The 14,087-nt window shown below is 37.9% G+C and overlaps 2 protein-coding genes across 5 annotated transcripts; both read left to right on the top strand.

Annotated features, from left to right (window-relative positions):
- Positions 1–71: 71 nt before the first annotated feature.
- LOC113211816 (G-protein-signaling modulator 2) lies at positions 72–7,758 on the top strand. 4 transcript variants are annotated; one of them, XM_052265857.1, is made up of 14 exons: positions 72–210; positions 682–772; positions 852–1,084; positions 1,167–1,302; positions 1,394–1,536; positions 1,631–1,754; positions 1,848–1,963; positions 2,049–2,215; positions 2,304–2,401; positions 2,492–2,683; positions 3,987–4,067; positions 4,163–4,358; positions 4,465–4,664; positions 4,778–7,758. In XM_052265857.1, exons 2-14 carry the CDS (start codon positions 728–730, stop codon positions 5,069–5,071), a joined length of 2,025 nt encoding a protein of 674 aa, XP_052121817.1. In that variant the 5' UTR covers positions 72–210; positions 682–727; the 3' UTR covers positions 5,072–7,758. The 4 variants fall into 4 exon arrangements, with proteins under 4 accessions (XP_052121817.1, XP_026286091.1, XP_026286092.1 ...); XM_026430306.2 differs by having other exon boundaries at positions 196–320; XM_026430307.2 differs by having other exon boundaries at positions 199–315.
- A 228-nt stretch (positions 7,759–7,986) lies between these two features.
- Positions 7,987–11,844, top strand: LOC113211817 (uncharacterized). The gene is made up of 9 exons (XM_026430309.2): positions 7,987–9,522; positions 9,862–9,966; positions 10,045–10,134; positions 10,396–10,613; positions 10,700–10,838; positions 10,926–11,037; positions 11,106–11,215; positions 11,291–11,356; positions 11,445–11,844. The coding sequence occupies exons 1-9, from the start codon at positions 8,578–8,580 to the stop codon at positions 11,679–11,681; spliced, it is 2,022 nt and encodes a 673-aa protein (XP_026286094.1). The 5' UTR covers positions 7,987–8,577; the 3' UTR covers positions 11,682–11,844.
- The last annotated feature ends 2,243 nt before the right edge of the window (positions 11,845–14,087 follow it).

Here is a 14,087-nt window from a genome sequence, read left to right as displayed (position 1 = left end):
CATAAACTTGTTGCCAACAAAATACCTCAAACGCCTTGCTAAGAATTTGAAAATTTCGTGAAAATATACATTTGGCAACGAATATATATGACATATTTCACTCATGTAATACGAGTGTGTTCAGAAGCTGTTCATATTTCAATTCGTGTTTAATAAACGATTGCACCACTTAAACTTTACGTTGTCCGACTGCACGACGCAGTTTTGACGGTTGGTTGACATCACAAAAAATAATTAGAGGAAGATTGTTGTTATAGATTTAACGCACTTTTTTCTGCGATACACTTCCGAAATTGAATTTGTAATGTGTTAAACGTAAGGTAACGAAGTATACCTCTCTGTTTCGTAAATTGTACTGCCTCAGAACGAAAACAACGTGCGGTTTGTCTGTTACAGACAACATTAAGCCTAACCCGAGCAAGCTTTCTAATGTAGACTAACTGACTAAGCAATACCATCTGTTTCGGTTATCTTTTCCTTGCCTGTTTTTATGACATAATAATAACCATCTTGTAGGCGATATTAAATTGCTAATAGTCCTTGAACTGTACGATATTCGTGGTAGCACTGGTACCACTTGATGGTATATCGGTGCCCCATGTCCTCTTATTCATCTCTCACTGAAGAAAACTCTTATGAAAGAAGCAAGCTTATTTTAATCAATTTGTGATATATCTTCAGGAGGAAGCTCACTGTATCCAAGGATTACCAAAACTTAGTGGGGAAAATGTCGCTCAGCGCAAGTGCAGAAAACCTAACAAGCGACACACAGGTATGTTAATAAACAAATAAAATTACTCTTTTTGTTATTTTGAAGTGATTAACAGCAAATCTTACATCTTTTTCTTCAGAGTTGTGGTGACAGTAACAACATGTGTTTGGAATTAGCTTTGGAAGGAGAACGCCTCTGTAAGGCTGGTGATTGCCGTGCAGGTGTTGCCTTTTTCCAAGCAGCTATCCAGGCGGGCACTGATGATCTACGTACCCTGAGTGCCATCTACAGTCAGTTAGGAAATGCCTACTTTTATCTTGGTGACTATGCAAAGGCTATGCAGTATCACAAGCATGACTTAACACTTGCAAGGTACAATTTTTCAAAGTTTCTTGATTGTTTAGAAGATAAAAAGAGTTCTCTTGACATAAATCTCTGTTCCCTGATTATCAAGGACCATGGGTGACAAACTAGGTGAAGCAAAGTCCAGTGGAAATTTAGGAAATACATTGAAAGTGATGGGGAAATTTGATGAAGCCATGATATGCTGCAAACGACACCTTGAAATATCAAGGGAGTTGGGTGACAAGGTAAACCCCACTCAGTTTAATATGCTATTCTCAGCTAAGTGCCTCCACTGTTATTGCTAATATTCATTAAATGTACTTTTCAATGTTTTAGTTAAGTGAAGGAAGAGCATTGTATAATTTGGGAAATGTCTATCATGCCAAAGGCAAACATATTGGACGTGTGGGTCAGCAGGACCCAGGAGAATTTCCAGAAGATGTCCGCACCTGTTTGAAAGAAGCAGTTCATTATTATGAGTATGAGTTTTACACCAACTTATTAAACAATAATAAATGTTAGGGTGTCACCTGAAAGCTTTGCACTACAGTTTTTTTTTAATAATTTTTTTAGGGAGAACTTAAAACTTATGCGGGAACTGAATGATACTGCAGCCCAGGGCAGAGCCTGTGGCAATCTTGGCAACACCTACTATTTGTTAGGTGATTTTCAGCAAGCCATTCGATATCATGAAGAGGTAGGAAAGAACTGTGTTATTTTTAAAGGACACACATTACTGATGTAGTAGAACTTTCCTTCTAATTTTCCTTTGGTTTTGTTTCTTGCTCAGCGGTTAAAAATTGCCAGAGAATTTGGAGATCGTGCGGCAGAGAGGAGAGCTAACAGCAATCTTGGCAATTCTCACATATTTCTTGGAGAATTTGAGGCAGCTGCAGAACATTATAAGTATGAGCATAAATGTATCCCTTCTAATGATTCATAATTTAATCCCTCTTTGTATTTAATAATTTCAAATTTATCAATTCTTTAGGAGAACACTTGTACTGGCTCAAGAACTAGGAGATCGAGCTGTAGAAGCACAGGCTTGCTACAGTTTAGGGAATACTTACACCCTATTACGAGATTATCAAACTGCAATTGAGTATCATTTGAGACATTTAATAATCGCTCAACAGTTAATGGACCGTGTGGGAGAAGGTATTGTGCCAGTTTATGTGTATAGCCAAGTCTATGTTGGGCTTTTTGTTTGATTTTTTTATAATTACTTGTGTTATTTTTGCCATAGGGCGAGCATGTTGGAGTTTGGGAAATGCTCATGCTGCTATGGCAAACCATGAAAAGGCCCTTCATTTTGCAACAAGACACTTAGAAATATCAAAAGAGGTGTGATCTTCAAACTCATCCAAACATGTGCTTTTTAAAAAAATCAATCAATCTATCAACCTTACACCAATTTATCTGTGTTGTCCATAGCTGGGTGATCCTATGGGTCAAGCTACTGCTCAGATGAACGTCAGTGATCTACGCAAAGCTCTTGGCCTCCCCGTTGATGATCTATCTCCAAGCAGTCTAGAGCTAGTCTCTGCATTGAGCAATCAACCTTCGCCTGGGCTGCGGCGCTATAGGGTGAGGCGCCAGAGCATGGAACAACTGGATTTGATCAAGGTCAGATATCCCTTCCCTTTTTTTTTTACCCTTCCCATGATGCCCGGTTAATGGACCACTTCACTAACACGCACTCATCTGGGTGGTAAGGTGTTCAGCATGTGTAGAACCCATTTTAATCCTCATACAACTGGTTTGGCTGAGTCTGCTCATAAATTTCATTTGGAATTAATCGTATAGATAGGTATTTGAAAGCCTATCTGGTCAAACGATTCCTGTCTATAAATCTCACTGGTGGTACTTGTAGATTCTTAAGGCATGCTACAGGGATCCATAACTTAACAAAAAAGTACTCTTTATCAGATGCAGTGTGGCACAACAATGTGATTCAGGTTGCACAGCTGCACTAAATGTGTTAAAATTACAGTATGTAAACCATCAAAATGATAAGAATTTGTAATTTTTAAACGCCCTCTGTGATAAAAATTTACTGATTTGATTAAATGAGTGGACACAAGGAGTAGAGCCCCCAACTGGTAGGTCCACCCATGCATATTTTAATGTGGGTCTTGCTAATTTGCCTATGTCTAATATTCATCTGATTCTTTTTTTAAATTTGCTATCCTTAACACAAACCTTTAAATGACTTCTGTAACTAACACTATTTATATGTTACTGTAAGTTATGGACACCTGGCCTGGCAGGTTCATTGTTCCTCTTTACTACACCTACCCTTCTCTGGGTCTGACCTGTTCATTACCAATTAATTTTCCTGGTTGAAGTAGCTTGTAATTTTTTCTTATTGTGTACTGCTTTGTTTGTAGAATTTTTAGTTTTTTTAATTCTTTTTTTCTTTATAAAAGATAGAGCAACAACATACTGGTATTTGTTTGTGTTTGTAATTGATATCTTGTATGTAGTTTGGTGATGTTGCTTTGGGTTGCATCATAGTCTGTTTGAAGCTGAAGAACCTATCTAAAATTGTAAATAGATGCATGTGATGAGTTTTTTTTAACAGGATAGTTTCTTTTTGCAACCTGGGATTTAATAGCTTTTGGAATTTTACTGTACTGTAACTAAAACCAAAAACTGTTAAACAATACTGCTTTAGTTATCTAATTTTTGTTAGGGGTCTTTCACAAATTACATTACGCATCTTAGGCGGGGAGGGGGCTCTGCCCGCGTGACAGTCCTATCCTGAAGGCATTAGATGGTTAGGGTGACATTTGGGAAGGGGAAAATCGCCCAAAATTTGCGTGATGTTATTATGTGAACGGCCTCTTACCTATCCTATGCAATTGGATATCAAGTGGAATCGAAATCAATCCTCTGACCTGTCCGTAAAAGTTTTATTTGTTCACAGCTAACACCAGATGGGAAGCAGAGAACATCTCCAACAGCATCTGCAGCTGCAACATCAAGTGGGTCAGTTGATGCATGCATGGTATGTATCTGTTCTTCTGTTCAGTCTGTACATCTTTATTTTGGCAAAACTTGCCTTTCTAGTTTCCTGTATAAAATTAAATAAATTCATAACAGGCTGAGCATGCTGAAGATGAAGATTCGTTCTTTGATCTGCTCTCTCGTTTCCAATCAAAACGTATGGATGACCAACGATGCTCTCTCAAAAAGTCAGATAATAAGGAGAATACTCATGCCAACAACAATGGATTTCCTGTGTTTAAAGGATTTTCCCAGAAATTACCCCCAGTCAAAGCACCAACCCTTCCAAATGGTAAGTTCTTGTACAAAATTACCTTGCTTACATAGATGAATTTTAACTCTGGCTCAATATTTTAAAAAGTGGGTACTTATTCATAAATTATGTACTTTTTTATCAGCTGATGCTCAAGATGATCTGCTGGATCTTATTGTTGGCATGCAAAGCAAGCGAATGGATGAGCAAAGAGTTGCTCTTCCTCATTTACCCGGTTTGTGCCCACCTGGTAGTAGCCAAGGGCAAAGACAAAGACTGTCTCTCGCTAGTGGGATTGACGCTACACCAGATGACCAGTTTTTAGAGATGTTAATGAGATCTCAGGTAAATGAAAAATCTTCCATAAACAGGAAAATCTTGATGTGTCTGATGATGAAGTGTGATGTTGATTGAATCGTATGTTAATTAACTTCAAACTTTTGATTCTCACGTTTAAGTGTGCTCGTTTGGAAGATCAACGTAGTTTTCTACCTGGTGGACCTGAGGATGTTGACTTGGAGGACGTCACAGTGGCAGTTGATGGGACAGATGGTGGTGGAACGTCGACTAAAGCTCCAACTGTTCCTGATGAAGACTTTTTCTCCCTCATTTTAAGACTTCAATCTGGGCGAATGGAAGACCAAAGAGCTGCCGTTCCAACTTCTGTGTCCAGGTATCAACACCCACCTCTGTCAGAAAAAACATTAAATGCTAAAACTAGCAACGTAGGTGCTAGAAAAGACAAAAAATGATATTTAACCAAACATTTCTCATTTTCCTGAAATTAGTCATTTGGCAATCAACAAAAAGGAAAAATACTGCTTCTTGCACTCTTATGATTCCAAGTAGATGTTGGTTTTTAAGCAGCATGCAAGTTGAACAATTATATTTCACCAAAACACACAAAATGCATATGCAATTGGTTGCACTCAAATTGATCCATTACTCTTCATCAGATCTGCCATATGTGCCAAATAGTACAAGGAACCAACCATTCAACTGTCCTGTGAGCTATTTTTGCAAATGTCAGTATTTTTCTTTTTTGTTGTTTCATATTTTAGTGTTATGGGAGAAACCTTGCTTCAGGAACAATTTGACAGTTTGACTACAGTAGAGAGTTATTTAATTTATTGCTATCCCAAGTATTCAAAACAATGCACTTCAAGTAGCTGTTATAACTTTGTAAGCAATCATAGATGAATGTTAAAGCATCACTTCAAGTAGGTGCTGATGTGTGAAAAATATCTATCTGTATTGCTTTTCTGTACAGAAGCACAAGCTTTGAAAGGTTAAAAGGTATAATTTTGAACAGATTGCGACTGATTATTATTTGCTGTACTTTCCATTCATCATTTGCACTGTACATGGATGTCTTTAGTTCTTAATGGAATGCACCCTGAAAATGACAATTACTTCTACATATTTTTGTAAAGGTTCATAGTGCATTATGTTGGTTCCTTCTCTTGTACCAATGAATTTTTTTTTAAAAACGATTGCGACCATACCTGCTTTAATTTTATTGGTCAATATTGGACATCTGCTATTTCAAAATCAACTTGAACATGTTATGTTTATTGCTTTTGTTCCATTTGTGTTGTCTAGTAGATATTCATTTTGCACATAGTTTATGTCGGTAGGTGCCATATTTGAGCTCTAATTAGTACAACTATTATGTAATCTGTTCAGACTATTTTTGATCAGTATTATAAGGATTGAATACATTTTTATTTTGCTCCGTAGCATTTGCACAATCTTTCAATTTTCAGCATTTTACAAGTAATCTCTTGAGTTTTCATGAAAGAAATTGCTCGGCCATAAATTTTTGTATCTTCCTTAAGTTTTTAAGGGCCAATTGGTTCCGTTCTCAGATTTTCTTCTTAATGATTTTTTTATTATTTTTTTTTTTACAATAGAAAACTGTCACAGTTTCTGTCTCATGTTCATTTTGCCATGTTTTATATTTCATCTAAAAGGTGAATATTTTAATTTTCTAATTAATGTCAATGTATAGTTTATAATCAACAAATGTTTTATTTTTAAACAAATCTTAATTCCTTTGTACATAATTTAGTGGAATCTTAAGTTTTTGCGGTTTTTAACAACGCTGTGTATGTTTAGGTCTTGAATGTCATTTAGATATTAATCACCTTTAAAGATTTTGTAGACACACATATAATGTCTGTTAGTTACCTTAACAGAATGTAATGAAGGCCTAGTGACAAATAATCAAGGGCAGTTTCCTTTTAATTAAAATTATGTGATGAAGATTCTACACAAATCCCATTTACTTGCCAAAGATTTATGAATAGAATGGTGATATAACGAGTTATTAGAGCTTTTCATTTCATTCTCATGTTCTTTATTGTGCAAGTGAATACCTGACACCAGTGAATGAAGCATTTTGCTGTTGCATAGAAAACTATCTTTATAAGGCATATGATACTACATGGGTATTAACGGCATTGGTCTAGCATGTCTTAATTTAGAGATTCATTATTTAGTCACAACGTTTGTGTTGTATTATATTTTGCCACCAACTCTTCATAGGCTGTCTTTCCATGGTATGTCAGTGAGGTAAAAAAGAAAACATACTCATTCTTATTTGTTAGAAAAGCGACTGTTACAGTGATTTTGGTCTTATGATATGTGAGGTGCCTCACTGCAACTGAGGCAGCCTCAAACAGTTTGTGGATGGTGATTTTTTTTTTTGTTAAGTTTGCCTAGCCCATTGTAGCCTTTGGATCAAATAAGACGCCTCACCTCACCAAACTAAAACCATCAAAATCTTCTGCACCAATGGTATTCACTTACAACTCTCCTCTGTTCTTGCATTTCTATTGATTTGACTCATTACACGTTGAGTCCCAGCAAGGTATGGCCACCATTCCCACCTTGTGCCCACGTGGTACTCAACGTGTTAAACAGTACATCTCTGACTCAAGCTAGGAATTTTTCTGTTAATTTTCTTCTGTGGTAACAGCATACTTACTATATGTAATATTTTGTTTCAAATTAAAAATAATCTCCACTGTACTATTTCCCCACACTTCCCTGGAATATGGCTGTGAAAATCACTCTGTTGTAGATGTTCGTCTTTCCTTGTAAGAGAATATGGAAGGCTTTGCACTGGTGCAATATAATGTAGGAGCAAGTGAAACCTGTTAAGGTTACTCATGCACCACCAGACTGGGTGAAATCATTCCTGTTAAAAATACAGAAGTAGGGTGATTGTTAATATTCATCAAAATGTTTTTTTAACCCAAGGTTAGCAGTCCAATTCAAATAAAAAATTTTATTTGTGTCTGTGGTCTGAATGTTTGGATGGTACATTGTACATTGTAATGTTTTGTTTTTTTCATTTTACCATATGACATTAACTAATCCATTTATATTCAAGGAACTAAAATATGAATAAATATATATCGTATATTACAATTGATTTAGTCTTCTTTCTTTGAACTACTATTTTATGACTATTTTATGTATTGATGTATAAACAATCATCGGTACTACATGAGCTAGCTATCCTCAAGGATCGCCATCATGAGCTACTCCTAATAGTAGTGTTCAGATTGTTACTCATTACACAGCTTCTAATTCAGGAGAATAAATGAATTTAATTTATAGTTTAAAATTGAGAAAGTGCAGGAATGCACCAAGATAAGGAGGCACAAATTAATCCAGCATCACATATGCCCACCAACGTAACTTTTAGAGAAATAGACATAAATGTATTATAAGCCTCAAACCCCAATCTAACCAAACCCGAAACCTAACTCAAGTAGGCAAACCAAGACAAAAAGCAACAGAGCATTTAAATTTAAATTCAGCTGAACCTATGACGTAAAATGAACACGGCCAAGTGTAATTTCTTGTGGTTTTGGTTTTGAATAAATCCAATCACAGATTTCGTAATATTTTGTTTGTAAACAAGCAGAAGGGATAGATGAGAAGTTGTTTGGTTGTGATTGCGGTTGCGGTTGATGGCGGTGGCGGTTGTTGTTGTTTTTAATCTATGTAGCATGTTTCTTCTTTTGATGTGATTTTTAATAACCATTTCTTCGTTAGAAAACCTCAGCGTTCAGATTTTCTTCTGAGTTTAGTGTGCTGATAGGGAAGAAATACTTGTTCGGACAGTTTTTTGAGAGGTGGTGGTTGTAAGTACTCCCCTAACCTCTCAAACTGTGTGCACTAATCAGTGCCATTAAACAATCTGACTACTCCATAAATTTGATTTGCTCGAAGAATATAAATTGACATGAAGATGGCACAGAAGTCATTCTTTTTGTCTCCAAAAAAATTGAGCTGGAAGAGAAAGCGTTCAAACACTGATGAAGATGTTATCATAATATCTTCATCTGATGATGAAGATGATGACGATTATAAAAATGCAAATATTAATGATGGTGGTGATGACGTCATTTTAATATCTGACTCTGATGATAGCAGTGGTAGTAATGATTTGCATAAAGTATTTGCTAAAGCAGAAAAAAGGACTGCTTTAGAACAGAAATTGACATTATTTGTAAAAGAAGTGGATGACTGTAATGACAGCGATGATAGTGATAGTTTGCCGAACATTTTCATCAAAGAAGAAAAACAGTGTGTTCCAGAACAAAAAATGACAATAGTTAAAAAAGAAGAGGATGACTACAATGACATTGTTAATAGTGATGAGTTGCCTCATGTTTTTACAAAAGCAGAAAAAAAGAGTGCTGATCATAATTCGTCGGAAGAACTGGGTTTCAAACAGCATTTTGAATATTTCAGTGACGAGGGGTCCTGGAACTCAGATATTTCTGATGATAAACCATGTCTTAAAACCAATGATGTAGAAGTTGAAATGATACCCTCTCCAGGAAAAAACTTCTCATTAAATATATCAAATGTGTCAATTGATTTACAAAACGTGCGAAGAAATATGTTCAATTCAATAATGACAGGAAGTTTGAGAGGAATAAATACTATCTGTACTTTGAACCCTAAGTTATGTGCTGACAATCACAGCAGAGAACTTATATCAGGCTCACCAGTACCAACTGGACTCATTTTTCAATCAATTATTGAGACAGAAATTTTAAATGAAGAGAAACTGCAATGTTTTGCTCTTAGATTAATGCTTAGAACTGTGGGCAGTAAAAAATATCTCAACTTAACTCTTGCAAACCTATTGATCAAACTTTTAGTTGGATCAAGTGATTTTGTAAGTTGACATAGCCTTTATTTTGTTCTTCCTTAACAAGTAACATTTCATTTACAGATGATGTGATCCACCGACCATAGTCAATGTGGCAATGGCATAAAGTTTTCTGCTATAGTGGTGATACACCCGCGTAGAGGACGTCAAGTTAAAGTAAACGTCATTTTACTTGTTCTTAAGAATTTTTATGATTTGAAGTCAAGTCGAATCCCTTAGGTTTAAGTTATAATTGGAAGATGGTGGGGCGTTGCCACATTGCCTTTTGCTGCTGGGTCACATCATCTACTAACATTCATAAATATTATGTCTTGCTGATGCCAATCAATTTTCTATTCTTTTTAGAATGTAGCATCCTTTGCGGATTTTTTGATTGGAATTACTGTTTTAAACAAGCAGCTGTTCTTTCACCCAACATGCAAAGCGCGGATGCGGAAATATTATTTGAAGGTAAAGTAACATACCTGCACTTTATCTGTAAACTATTTTGTGACAGTTTCTAATTGCACCTTACAATGCACCTTACAGTTGTGTGAGGATTGGTTTGAAAAAATTCTGGAAAAGACAGAAGAAGCCTTATTAGAAGAACATGTAGAGGAGCAAGAAACTGACAGAAATGTAAGTAAGGTGACTTTTTAAGTGTGTACCAGCCCACTTCTGTCGTTAGACTGTTACTGCATGCACGAGTGCGGGTGGGTGGCCAACTTGGTCAAAAAGCCGCCGTAGTCGCAGATGATAGGCAAACCCACGCGCTCGCGTGCGTGTGCGTATGGTAAAGTGTAACTACAAATGTGGGTAGACATGTCAGTCCTGCAATCCAGTTCCATAAAATTGACCAACACAGATGAGTCTTTTTATTGTGCTCTTATTCTTTTACAGGGTGATAAACCATATTCTGAAACTTCTAGCGAATTTTTTGACATTGCCAATGTAGCTTGGCAAAAAGAAAAAGAAAAGGAGAAGAAATATTTTACCAAATCTAAGGGCGAAAAACTGAAAAGAGTAACTATGTTACTTAAAGTTTTTACAGACCTATTCAAAAACAATACCACAGTATGGTTGGTAAAACACTGGACCATAAAATGTCGCCCATTTAGGTATGAAGCTCATGCTCTCACATTTAGTTTGGTATTTTCTCAAGCTTTTTATAATTTTTGAATAAATATCATTTCGCCAATTACAGGACAGATATATCACCTGTTTTATCACAGGTAACATGGAAGGAGCGCAATAATTTTGGTTGTATAAACCAAAAAGTTAAAAAAGTTTTTCATCTATTTTCAAAGAGTTGTGAAGAGCCCAGCTTGCATGAACTTTGTAGAGTGAGTTACCAATTTAATCTGTTTTTATATATTTTTATTTCATTGAATGTTATAGTAACTAATAATCAGTTGTCCTCTTTTTCGCAGGAGTTAATCAGTCTCTATGCCATAATTATTCAAAGGCAAGAAAATGCTTGTATCCCATATATGGGTCCCATTTCAAGAAATTATGCTGAAAGTCTCTACTTTGAAATAAAAGGTAAATTACAAAAAGTTTAGAAAAACAATAAATGTAATAATGCCACCTAATTTTCATTGTTTTTACAGGAATGCCAAATGTATTAGAAACTGTCAGTAATTTAAGACCAGATTGGTTACAATTCCAAGTAATTTCATTAAAACTTGGTGTAGTACAACCTCCCAATTTTTTTAAAGTGGTAGGTTTTTAAAATTTGAATTATCTTGTCAAAATGTATTATGTGCGTTGAGTTATTTTTTGTATTTCTAAACAGAAGGAAGTGATTGTAAAAACTCTCCAAGACATTCAAGAAGGAAAGTTTGAGGGACCTGCGACAGAGGTAAGTGATCTAAATATACTCATACCCTTATTATTCAAAAAAGCTTTTTTCATAGCGTGTCATTCAATTGCTTTATGTTGCCTTATAGGAGAAAATGTGCTTTCAAGCCATAAGAAGTATGATGGGGATGTTAGAATTGAAATCATCCATTTCTCCAAGCTGCATACTTCAGGAGGAAGTTATGGAAGATGAATTTTTATGGTTCAGAGATTCCATAAACCTGAATAGCATATCTGAAAGTATTAAAAATATTGCTATTGTTTTAAAATCTGTTGAAGGAAAGGAGGAATTTTTTGATGGTTTTGAGTCATTTGTAAGTAGCTGATAAAGGATGATTGTTTCAATAATATGTGAAGGAAATGCCTTCCTAATACAAATTTTATTGTGTATACAGTGTTAATGAGTAAGACACACTGTGATATTAAATTTAGTGATATTGTGATAATAAAGATTGCTAGAAAGACATACCCTTCTTTCCAGAACGCAGACTGGTCTTGCAAATTCAAATCATGGTGTCCTACAGTTACAAGTGCCGAGCAGTGCAATACTTTTCACTGTCGGACACAGGGGGTCCTACACAAGAAACTGTAGTACAAATCGTATCCTACACGTATAACTACAGTACTCGGGCAACCCAAGTGTGTACTTGAATGCAGTATCTCTTTCATACCTACATGTATGCACAGGAGGTCCTGTGTACTTAGCAAGTATACAGGAGGTAGTGTGTACTTGGTCAAGTGCACACTAAAATCTCCATACATTTATGCAGGAGATTTAGTGTGTACTTAACTAAGTAAACACTACCTCCTGCTGCATACATGTAGGTATGCAGCAGATACTGCATTCAAGTACACACTTGGGTTTCCAGAGTAGGCCTACACAAATGGTATCACACATTAAACTGCAGTCCCATTGGTACTAAAAATATGATACTATGCGACACATTTACAATTTTTTGCACGTATTTCTGCGTTAACTTGAATACTTTTGTGCATATTCATTTGTATGCAATCATGCAAAGATTTAGCTGTACGGATAACTTTCTTTCTCCGACGTGCGTCACACTAGAGGGAAATGAGCGAAAAAAAGGGGTAAGGGGCTCACTTTGCGTGCTGATATCTCACAAGCAGTTTTAGATTGTATTGTTTTTCGAAAATTCTTAAAACTGAACCTTTTGCCAATTGTTTTAAATATATCCACCTCTAGCTCCGAAACGGTTAAAAATAAGACGGCATATCGGGGGAATGGTCTCGATTCAGACAGTGCCCCCCCCCTTTTTTTTGGGGGGGGGGGGTGTTACCTTTTTGTCGGTTTTTGATTAGATTGATAGCCCCTTGTCTTGTACGTCTTTATGTACTGCGTAGTCATTTTCGGCGTATTTTCGCCAAGAAAAAACCTTCAGCGCCCAAACGGGTGAAAGAGCCAAACGGACAAAATTTTTGATCCCCCTTTTTGGATCTACCTCTTTTTCTTTGAAACTCCCTTAGGGATGGTTGCCGGGATTTGTACCGGGCGTTTCGGTGTTCAGGAGTGAGCCCTGAGATACTATGAAATTTGCAAACCGCTAGCTCACCTCCTTTCCTCTTACACGACAGTCCGACAGACACGAGAGGAGTTGCATAAGCCCGCTCAGAACATTATTTTTAAAGCAGAAGGGGACGGGCGTGCTAAAAATAAGAAGATCGGAGATGACGAGCTCTCGGGAGGCCGTGCGCCTCAGGTAATTCCCCAGTTCAAAGCACCGCGGCAGGCGGGCGAGGGCGGGCCGGGCTCCTCGCTGTGTCTGTGAGGGCCCGCTGCACCCTGCACCGCGTCGGCCGGAGTGCTGAGGGAGAGAGGGAGAGTGCAGACAAATGGAACATGAAGACTGATCGCTGACGTATGCGGCTCCGCCCCGCCCCGCCCGTGTGACTACTACCGCAGTGCGGCACTGGCCTTCCTCCCTACGAGGGGCCGGGCGGTGCAGTGCAACCCCGATAGAGGCCCTGGTGCCTGCTTGCCCAGTGCCCCCCCCCCCCCAAACATAAAACCAACCTCCCTGCTGTTGAGCAGCATCTAGCGACCAATTTATATGACAAAAAGGATTCCCGCATTTCAACGACTGGCGACGACGAGCAGTGCATAACTTCAGAACGGCCCTCTATCTTCACGTTAACGCGGATAATACACTTCGCGCAGTGGGCACGGCCGTGCACCGTGCACCACCGCAAGAATGCCAACTGCGAATTACTGGAGAAAAATTCACCCAAACGAATCATGCACCGTGAAGGGAATGACCAACGCGTAAATCTATTCAAACATATGAGTTTCCTCGCACGCTTTTTTACATACACTTACTTGTCTGTGGTATTTTATGAGGAAGTACCGGGCGTTGCATAAAAGACACAGGTGCCCGGGCGGGTTTGCCTACCCGCTCTACCCGTAAGGCGCCATAGGCCCTTGGGTAGGCAAACCCGCCCGGGCACCTGTGTCTTTTATGCAACACCCGGTATAGTCCGTGAATTGTATTCTTGCAAACAAGTCCCTTTTGGTAGTTCCCCGTAACGACCCCCGTGGTGGGTAGCGCCAAACGAAAAATACGCCAGAGGGTTGTGTGTGTTTTCCTAAAGCAGCGGCCCCGGCAACTTCCCCTCTCCCCGTCCCCGCCGCAGCAGCGGGACAGAGAGGGGGCCGCTGTAAGAAGGTGGGAGAGCGGGGCGATAACTTTTGAAATTCGGCGCAGCGACACGCT

The sequence above is a fragment of the Frankliniella occidentalis genome, unplaced genomic scaffold, assembly GCF_000697945.3.
Source record: "Frankliniella occidentalis isolate FOCC.00 unplaced genomic scaffold, Focc_3.1 Scaffold31, whole genome shotgun sequence".
NCBI classification, from domain to species: Eukaryota; Metazoa; Arthropoda; class Insecta; order Thysanoptera; family Thripidae; genus Frankliniella; species Frankliniella occidentalis.
The sequence above is the reverse complement of the archived record's forward strand: the minus strand, read 5'-3'. Positions and strand labels throughout refer to the sequence as shown.